This window comes from Egretta garzetta, unplaced genomic scaffold, assembly GCF_000687185.1.
Source record: "Egretta garzetta isolate BGI_Z169 unplaced genomic scaffold, ASM68718v1 scaffold326, whole genome shotgun sequence".
In the NCBI taxonomy this organism is placed as follows: Eukaryota; Metazoa; Chordata; class Aves; order Pelecaniformes; family Ardeidae; genus Egretta; species Egretta garzetta.
In genome coordinates this window covers 3661696-3672372 of record NW_009260026.1, presented here as the reverse complement: position 1 = coordinate 3672372, position 10677 = coordinate 3661696, and the positions used below count along the sequence as shown (strand labels likewise).

The 10677-nt window shown below is 41.6% G+C and overlaps 1 protein-coding gene across 15 annotated transcripts in view; it reads right to left on the bottom strand.

The window, feature by feature from the left end:
- CLASP1 (cytoplasmic linker associated protein 1) overlaps window positions 1-10677 on the bottom strand; it is a 176481-nt gene that overhangs the window by 12612 nt on the left and 153192 nt on the right. For 10 of the 15 annotated variants that reach the window (XM_035896290.1, XM_035896286.1, XM_035896287.1 and 7 more), the window contains 3 exons: window positions 10325-10571; window positions 9376-9569; window positions 7561-7689 (listed from right to left, as the gene is read on the bottom strand). In XM_035896290.1, the coding sequence (XP_035752183.1) occupies window positions 7561-7689; window positions 9376-9569; window positions 10325-10571 (570 nt within the window). Of the gene's footprint in view, window positions 1-478; window positions 645-4684; window positions 6164-6623; window positions 7213-7560; window positions 7690-9375; window positions 9570-10324; window positions 10572-10677 lie in introns of those variants that run through there. The other 5 variants (XM_009640875.2, XM_035896289.1, XR_004842286.1 and 2 more) reach the window with 4 other exon arrangements.

Genomic DNA, 10677 nt, shown 5'->3' with positions numbered 1-10677 from the left:
TTAGCTTGTAAATGTGACAACACCAGGGAGACTTCCAAGTCTTCCGAGAGCACATCTGGCAGACAGCGTCTGCATCTAGGCCACGCTTCAGCAACCCCCTTAAGCATATGTTTAACTTTAATAACATGCTGAAGTCTCACTGACGTCAATGGGATTCAAGCGTGCGCTTACATGCTTGCTTGAATCAGAGCCTCTGCAGGTAACTAGCTCCTGGCTCCCTTGGAAGGGACCAGCAGGGGACAGGGTGTAGGAAGGGGTAGGGCAATACCAGCTGAGAGCGAGCCAAAAGGACAAGCTCATCCCTGCTGGCACAGAAAGCTGAATGTCACCATTTTGCAATGCAAGTACCAGCCCTGTCCAAAAGGTCTGTCCTTCTGGCTTTGGCAGACTAAAACATGCAGTTACCCAGACTGACTGCATCCCACGAGGGAAAGCACATCTCTGAATACTTACACAGCGTGCTCAGAGTCCCACTCACCTGGTCATGTCAGAGAAGTCAGCAGCATTCCCACAGAGAGGGAAGCGTGTTATTGAAAGATACAAACTGCCACATCATTTGGCATCAAGAACACTCAATTATAGCAGAGTTCAGCAAAGATATTTTGCCACGAGGCACAACACTTCTGTCTTGCAAATTTTACATACTATACAGTAAAAAAAAAAAATAAAATCAAACATCTTCTTTAATCAGGGATTTAACCTGACCAGCAGAGTGAAACAACCTAAAAAGGAGTGGGATAAATGACAAACAGCATCAAGCAACAGGTCTTCCTCCCATCTTCGCAGGTAAGATCAACAGATACACACCAGGAAGCTACAGGAATGGCTCATACTAACAGCAGACACCACAAGAAGTAGTGGCTATGAAATGCATCCTTTAAATTTGAGAAAAAGAAAGGGTGCTGTTCGCTACACGGTCAGACTGGGTAGCTCATTGTCACAAGAGGATTAAAAATTAGACTAGCTTACTGAAGAAAAAACAAAGGCCAAAATACACAGAGAGGCAGGCAGAACCTTTAGCATGGGAAAGCTGTAAGCTTCTGAAACATCACTGTGTGCTTGCTTCTTGTTAGTCACTGTCAGGCAGAATTATCAAGGGAAGCAACTTTTTGTCTGACCCAATACGTTATTCTCAGTCATCAGAAATATGAAAGAAAACTAGAAAAGTCGTCAGATGATGATGGTACCTGGAAGAAGCAAATCCAAAAGGGTGGCTATGAAGCAAGACGTGCAAGAGTAGAGAAAGCCTGGACTGTTTTAATAAAACACAGACACTAAGCTGTGCGTAAGGTATGTCACAAATGTGATTTTTACCTCCCAGTAAAAGCTTAGAGCAAACCACAGCTTGAACTGGATAGTTCGGTATCATTCAACACAGGGCAGGTAGCCCAGGAATGCAGATCTAAAAGATAGCACTTTGCCCTAAAGAAGCAGGTTTTTCTCCTTTCCAAATGCTTACCTTACACCCTACACACTAGAGACTAGATTCAGCCTGACTTCTGCTGGCATAACATAAGCTGTGTTTGCTGGTGGGTTCCTTTGGAAAACATCTGTGGTGCATTAAGACCTTTCCAGTGAGTCTCCCAAGAGAGAGAAATGGTTGTACTTCCACACAGTTTGCTTTAGGGAGGGAACGATATTCACGTGCATGAAGCCAGAGAGGTGTAGCACACAGGTAGGCTGTTCACCTCTAACAATGCCTTCCTTAATGCTATAAAGGAGTAACCTTCAAAGTAACAGGTTAGGCGGTCCCAGGAATACACACGTGAAATACTTTCTGATTTTGATGGGAGGGGATATCGCTGATGTGCAGTATTAGTAACAGTGTGATCAAGACAGCCACCTGTCACAAATACCTTTCTTCCAATAGAAAAGCACATTGGCATCATCAACATTCTACAAAATTTGCTGGACAAGCTTTGGATGACAATTCCCACTGATTTACCTGGTTCACAATGCACTGCAGATGTTTGCTTAAGACAGCTAGAACCAAGACTCCATCTCTTCCACATAATTTCTTCTGCTCAGCTCTTACTCTCAGTGCATTATAGATGTCGCTTGCTGCCTGATGGCTGCAGCAAGCAGCTTGCCTGTGGTAATCTGCTCTTGGTCAATGTGCAGCAGCTTTCTAAAGGGTTTTTATAGTTTCATTTCTGCTTTGAAGTGACACAAACTACTGACAGAAACGGAAAGAACAATGTATGTCCCGACTCACCTAATCAAACATGCCGTACACAGGGTGCCAGTGTAACACGTTGGGATCTCAGCAGAGCTGTGCCTGTACACCTAGATGAGAGCTGCATGTAGCACCGTAAACTGGAGTACATTGCCAAGATTGCTAGTTGCACCATCTCTGCAGAAACTCGTAGAGGATGAGGCAGTGAAGGTAAAACCCCACTGAAAACTTAGAGGCTTTGTACACTGTTGTGAAACATGCAAAGCGCCAGTGAAGTTTATTAAGCAAAAGAACAAGTTTTTGCTTTTGGGCTTATGAGGCAAGCAGCTATGTTTTTGAGCCAATTCTTGCCATCTAGAGGTGGATACTTAAAGACTGCATAATCTAAGCTGGAGGGGATGGAAGCTTACCAATACCTAGCCAGGCAAACTCCCATCCCTGAAGGCTTTACAGTCTGATCCAGACAGGAACAAACAATTAAGAACTTGGTTTCACACCAGGAAGTGGATTCAGCAATGGGGAGTACTAAGCAGATGAAAAACAATATGATTTTTATAAGGGATTCAGAGGCAATGAAGTAGATTAGACTGTTTCTCCTGTGGACAAAATATTTCAAATATGTTGGGAATTAGAAAAGACACATAAACATATACTATGAAACATCAACAACTGCCAAGCTGCAGTGCTTGGCAGCTTCCAGCATGGACTACATATCAATTAACCTTTAAGACTGTGATCATTTAGTGCTATTCTTCTTTAGTAAGCTATATTTTGCAGAAACCTACACACATTATACCACCAGAGGATGGCTGCAAATGATCTTCTAAAGGTCAGAGGCCAGCCTAAAAGCACCTCAGCAAGATAGCAACAATTCCCTACAGTTAATGGATAGCTGTGATTTCTTCCCTCCCCCCCTCTTTCAGAGGTTTACAACAAAGAATGTTACATTCAATTATGCTTACGGGCCTTCCGGATAATAAAAGACCAAAATTAGATATTTAAGACACAGCGCAAGATCCTTTCCTTACAAGCAGAAAATATTCATCCCCTAGATCTATAGGCTTAGTTGCAGAGAAAAACAGTGGCAGAGAGAGAAGCAGGGAATTAGCTATCCTATGATTTTCACTGGTAAAGATGTTTTATAACCATTTCCCAAGATAATGAACTATTTCTGTTTTAATGTACTCAGTAACAAGAACTTATACTCATTTTGCTGGTATGAATCTGAAGCAACGTCATATCAGTGGTATTGGGTCAGCAGGCAGCATCTTTCCTTAGTTATGGGTGAGTAATTACACTGGAACAAATGAGTTAATATTAACTAATTGGCAACAGAAAGATGGTTCTCTTCCAAATAACTCCAAACAAAGAGTGATAAAAATCAACAAGATTTAATACCGTCCACAACTTCAATTACGTTCTAATGCTCCAAAAGTAAGTGAAAGGCATTTACATGTCAACCCCCATAAATATTTACAGTTATGACTGAAGCAGGCTGGACTCTTCACATCACCCCATTAAATCAACAGCATTGAATAGACTGTTATACTACAAACAGTACCAAACCAGGGTGAAGTTAAAAAATGCAAACTAAAGATGGATCCCAACCCAGAGTCTTCTAGTCTGTAGCCTAGGGTTACATTAACTGTGAACACCCACTGAGGTCTGTGCTTTGCTGAACTCCCACATTTGCGCTCACAAGACAAGGCATGACTCAGCATCCAACTCCATGCACCAAGTTTTCCTCTCTTGTGTCCCTGGGAAGAGCTGTGCTGCTCTGCTGATCCTAGACCTTGCCTTCAGCAATAGAATGCAGAAGAGTTCTAGCCATGGCAAAGATTCAATCATATAAAGACTTCAGCTTGGAGTTGGAAAAACAGCCAATTATCCAGGCATCCCAAGATATCCAACTATGCCAGCATCACTTTGATACTTCCAATTACACAATCTGGAATAAAAACACAGACCCTTTTGTTCCGACTGGTTCTTTAACTAGATATTGGTGCTCAAATGGAGGAGGGCAGGTGGTATTTGCTAGGTGGCAAATATGTTGGTTGTAATTTGTTATTTGATCCCTCCTGGTCATGATGAACAGCAGCAATATTGGAATTCAGGACAAGAAATGAACCTTCTTTTTGATTTTCAAAGAACTGCCTCTTAGTAAAAATGAAGCCGGTGAGGGGTCTGGAGCCCAGGGCTTAGGAGAAATGGCTGAGGGAACTGGGGTTGTTTAGCCTAGAGAAGAGGAGGCTGATGGGACAACTTATCACCCTCTACAACTACCTGCAAGGAGGCTGTAGCGAGGTGGGGGTCGGTCTCTTCTGCCAAGTAACAAGCAATAGGATGAGAGGAAATGGCCTCAAGTTGAACCAGGGCAGGTTTAGATTAGATATTAGGAAAAAATTCTTCACTGAAAGGGTTATCAGGCACTGGAACAGGCTGCCCAGGGGAGTGGTCCAGTCCCCATCCCTGGAGGTACTTAAAAGATGGGTAGATGTGGTGCTTAGAGACATGGTTTAGTAGCGGACAGGTATGGTTGGACTTGATGATCTTAAACGTCTTTTCCAACCAAATGATTCTGTGACCGATTCTACGATTTCTTGGAGATGGTACCCAAGATTAAGAGTTCTGTACTGTTCACCTCTTCAAATTCTTTCCTTTTTCCTTGGTCACTTAAACTGATTCTCCATGGGCCATACGTAACAGAAAATGAGTGTGATAATTTAGGGAAATTGGCAGTCCCTCAGGTAAGTAAGAGTGAAACAGAAACAGCTCATTCAAAACAGTAGTTTTCTGCTGACTTATGCAGCCTGTTGTGTGCCAAAGTATCTCAAACCATAAACCAGAATCACTCCTGTCTTCTACTACAAGGCAGAAGCAGCCCAGAAACATAAAAACCATGGAGTGACAACCTATCACAGCATTACTAGCATAAGGATTAACACTTTTCTAACTAAACTTCCTAACAGCAGTTTTCCTCGAAGTAGTTTTTACAGTACAGAGGAAGATTTTATTTTACGCAGCCTAAGGACAGTACACCACTGCCCTTAATATTGCTCTGATTTAGAAAGAAAAACTTTAGAAGAAAACTGTAGAACAGACTGCTGAGATCTTCCCTTCCCTTTCTTTCTTCAGCTATTCTTTGAAAGTGCCCTTCAGTCACAAACTGGTGAAACTTCACTTAATCTCCTGCTCAGTGGGATCAAGCCAAAGGGCAGCTCCTCCACACCTCCTGGAGAGAGCAGCACTGCAAAGTCAGCAGTGAGAGCAAGTTGGAGGGCCACCATGGGACGGTAATTTGTGACCTTCTGGCCCAGGGCTATGAGTTTGACCAACTGAGCCATGCCCAAATGGACTCTCAGTTAATTTTTCACAGACTTAACTGAATCAGCAAGCCCCAACTACAGGTAAAAATCCCTAAAACATATTCCCAGGTATACCTTTAGCCTAGCTCATGCAGATACTCAAGTGTAAGTTGGGAAACCTTTCTTAACTTCATGAATGCTGATATTCTCCAACTACTGACAGATAGATGATGCCTTTCATGGGCTGCATCATGGTTCTGAAAGCCCCATTTACACAGGGATTAGAAAACACACATACATGGAACGAAAAGTGCAGCACCAGTGCCACCACTTAATACAGATGCACACACACCTGATTAGCAACAGACAGCAAAATAGGAATATACCTGCAGCATCCTGCTATGAAAACTGTCATCCTAAGGTCTCATTGCAGAAGTTGCAGATGTGATTTTTTTTTTAACTATAAAGATGCTAGGCAAAAGCATGCCTTTGATTTACAATGGTATGTACAGCACAGCAGCTACTTGCCAATAGCAATACAGCTCAGAATTATTCTTCTAAAAAGAAGTGCCAGAACTCACATGTCTTCCTTCATTCCTGGCTTGAGCTTTGCTTTCTCTGTAGCAAAGACTTACTCTTCTCTGCTTTTGCTCAGGAGGCACTTCATCCAAATCCTGAAGACCTTTCCACACCACAAGCACGAAGAACACAGTGTTGGGAGTACAGAGGCATAAAGGGTCATGTTTTCAACATTGTGCTTGATTTTTATAAAACCCATCAGTCCCACAAGGACAATGAGTTCTGAGGGGCAATAAAAACCATGCCAGAGACAATCTGGCAGAGTCTGTCCTGCTAGACATGGCAGTTTTGGAGGACTCTTGGAAAAAAAAAATACAAAGGGCACTGAGTCAAGGTGAGCTGAGAAGTATGCAACCAGGAAAACTTGCCAATAAAAGGCACTCCTTCAGAACACAATGTTTTGTCTGACTGCTTTATCAGGAAATCAATTTACAACTGCTTCTTATTACTTTGAACTGAAAATGACAGGAGTGCAAAGGCTCTAAATCAAGGAGAGGAAGGTAGGCAGAGTATAGTAGTCCTCATTCACTAAAGGATTAAAACGCAAAAGTAGAAAATTTTGTTTTATTTTGTTGTTTTTATTTTTAAACAGTACAGCTTCTGCTAAGCACAGCTAATATAACCTGGTGCCAGTTATGCAATGCTCTGGAGCTGTCTGATCTATACAATGATCTTTTTCATGGCCAAAGCTCTCCAGACAGAGATGCCCCAAATTGGTATTTAGGACAAGCCTGTTGCAGAGAAGAATAAGAGTCTTAGATTTCAAAGCAAAGAGTTTGGTAACAAAGCCATCACAGACATGTAGAGAAATTCATGTGGCACTTTCCAAGGCTTGCACAAGGTAGATTAAAAGACCCAGCCTGGAAGTCAATCTACAAAGTTTAACTTTAAGTTCAATTTGAATTGATCTACTTCCAGTGTTATCATCATGTCCCTTTATTTTTGTTTTACTCCAGATGAATACTTTCATTTCTACATAGGAGTTCTCTCACCAAAGGAAATTACCTTCTTTTCAGCAGCATGGCCTCTTTGTCCATTTTCTCCTGTTACTCACCAGTTCCCAGTTCTCCATCGTGGCCCAATTTCACCATTCAGTTTTCACACACAATTGTACTGAACATGGGCTTTGTGTTCTCCAGTACATTTCCTATCCTTATCCATACAAACAGAGGGTTGCACAGTGACCCCAATGTCCTCTACAAAATTATTAAACATGCACTTTTCTACTAGAATGAGCAAGGAAATCCTGGGGAGTTGATAAACAGTGGCCTACAATTCCAGATAGTTCCAAATCCGCTTAAACAGTCAGTCAGTCTCAACTCTTTTCCTCCCTGCTTCAGCACGTAAAAATCCTGTCTCTTCATACTCAGGAGACTTAATAAGAATTTGTTCTACTGTCAAGATAGGTTAACGTGTTTGCCTGTTAAATCTCACTGTCGCTACATTTCTTTAGCAGGTCCATATTGCCTTCCCAGCAGCAACACTGAAAGGCTCGCTCACCTCCTTGTGGGAATCCTTATGTGCTTCCAGTGTTTTCATGATGGTCAGCTCCGCATAGTTCTTAAACCTTGCTGGCTGGTTTCGCAAGATCTCTCTCAGGACTCGCAGTGCCAGAGCTCTTATTGAATGCTGTGTCAAGAGAAATCCACGTTAAAAAAAAGTCAATTCTCAAAACTATAGTTCGAACTAAACTCTCATGGGTCCCTAATACCACCAAAAATCTTACATTGCCCTACCAGCGCCAGTGGAGTGAGCAGTGTAATCTATTATAATTAAAATTGAGAATTGGTCTCCTTGCTTGCTTTTGCACAAAAATTCACGTAAAATGACTTGTCACAGATAAAAGAAAGAATCAGAATGACTCCACTTTGTTAAATTCCACACACTTTTGGCAATGAAGTACAAACTTGTACCCAAAGCAGCATGTCTGCCTTACATCAATCTACAAAGAAGCTCAGATGATGTTTGTTTTGCCCTTCCTCCTTTGCTTAGCTTTGCTGATATCAAACTGGGCTCCATCCATGCCACAAAGCTGCTTCTCATGTACTAATGCAGTAAAATTGACTCTCTTCCTGTAACTCCTAAGGAAATTACTTTCAAGAACAGTCAGCCATTGTAGTCAACACTAACCTATGTGTTAATCCTTTATATCAAAAGATCATTAGCAGAAGGGATTTATAGCACCTGCTTCAATTTCATAACTGCTATATTAAGTTTTTGGCCTGTGGCCACTCCAAACAGATTCTATCATTTCAGCAGAGGAATACTTACTTTACTCTATACTCAGCCTTTAAAGCATGTCCTTCACTATTCATCCGCAAAATTCGTGCAGTAGCACAATTCACATGTACTTAGATAAAGCCACCATATCTTCTGACACATGTGTGGTGATGCTATGATTAAACATGTAGGACTAGAGCAGCTCATGCTTATACTACGAACAACAACTGAGAAAGTGTCACCCACCTACACTTCAGAATTAAAATCTCTGAGAGCGTACCACATACTTTACAATGGATTTGAATCAGATGATACAAAAAAAAAAAACCAGAACAAAACAAATAAAAGAACCGTGAATGCTTTAGCGCTTTGAAGCCTAAATATTATAACATTTAGATGGAGCATGGCTCTGATGTGAAGGCACAGCAGGGTGCTGAACCTTTACCAAATATCATTGTGCTGCAAACTGAACAAATAACCCCAAGTGGAAAAAAGTAAGTCCAGCCTGTAAACTTTGATCAGCTATCAAATATAAAGCTGTGATAATAACACAGCTTTTTTTAATACATCAAAACAAGATCCCCTATAAAAGCAGTTTGCTCTTGATGACATTTTTGCAAGAGACAGAGACCCAGCCCATGAGCTCTAATAGCCTGGATCTTTAAACCAGACACATGGGGAGGGGGATTTATTCTAGGGTGCCTTTATTCTCCTTTTTTGGGGAATGGATATGATACAGTTAACAGCTTGTAACTTCACCCTAACTTGGAAGAGAACAATTTTTGAAATCTTGATAGTTTTTGTACAAGAATATAACCTGTTTTCTGATTCTAGTTCAATTTCTTAGTTACTTGTTACTAACACTCAGGAGGGAAGGGAAAAAAATGGATCATTTCAGAGTAGCTTAAAATTAATTATTGAATACACTGAAAATGAAAGCAGAGTTGTCAACCTTTGAAATAAAAAGCAAGCAGTGCAGCATCACTGATGAGCTGCTATACAAAAGGAGCAGGTTTAATTTAAACTAGTGTGGAGGAACTATCACCCTAGATGACACAACGTACAGGAGAGTTAAGACAAAAATCTACATCTCACATCTTTGTCTCCAAGCGTTTCCAGCAACAAGAGCAGGATGGTTTTGAAATGTTCCTCCCAAACTCCGAGATTATCTTCCCTTGTGATCTTTAGCAGTTCCAGGAGAGCTCCTTTCCGCTCCTCCACCCGCTCGTTGTGGTTGGAGAGCTCTTTCAGAAGATCAGCCACCAAATCTGAATGGTCAATGGGTACTTCTAGGCCAAATGGCAGCAAACCATTTGGGGAAATGGGGAAAAAAGATCAAAGATGCCAAGATTACTAGCCTTCTACCAGAACAAAGCGCACATAACAAGAGGCCCCCCAAAACCGCATCAAATTCCAGTTGGCCTAGGTCAAGCAGGCAAGAGAATCCAACTAGCCCACAATTTCACCTGAGTTCATAACACAATTCATTAATCTGCACATGGCTTCTAACGAACCAGGAAGAGATGACAATTGAATTTCATCCAGTTCCAATAATTACTTCTACAAGATGAGAACTGCTGCATTTTTTCCCAGACATACACACCCAAAACCACCGATCACATGTATGACCTTTAGATCAAAGTACAGTGTACAGCTAAAGAATAAAGCTAAGGTGTAGCATAACTTAAATGAAGTGAAACGCCCATCAATGATGAGCTATTGAGTGAGATGTTTCAGTCATAAGGAGTGGAAGGTCCCCAAAATGGTGTCCCTACAGATGCATTTAGATGCTTAAGGGACTAGTTTGATGGAAACTCTAGGCAAACAAAAATTAAAGCTGCAGTATAACATTTTCCTAATAGCCACAGATCAGGTTCTGCTAGTACATGAGAACAGAGTATTTCATATCAATCCTTGACTCGGATGCAAAGTAATACACAACATATGCACGGGCAGGCATGTATCTGAGCATACTACCCATACACAAATATAGCAGGAACAGAACAGAGCTGCCTGCAGTTTTATGAGACAAGCTGATACAAACCATCCCGAAGCTGATCCATGTCATCATCGAACACTGCTTCCTTCAGGGCAGTCTTGTCATAAGTGTTAATTGTGTCAGCATAAGGATAGGGGTTATATTCTCGAGCACGTGGCCCTGAAAAGGCGCGAGGAGGCTGGGTGTTAAGTAGGGAGGTTTTGTTATCTAGAGCCATCCTTCCGCCTTCCACAATGTCACTGCTTCCACGGACATCACTGGTAGGCACAGCGAGACCACCATCTCGAGACACCTGGGGAATCAGACAGAAAAGACATGAAACTACTCTAATTTTGTGGAAGCTGTAGCTTTTTTGGAGTTCATTCACTAACATGAAGAAGCATAGAATCGTTTACATG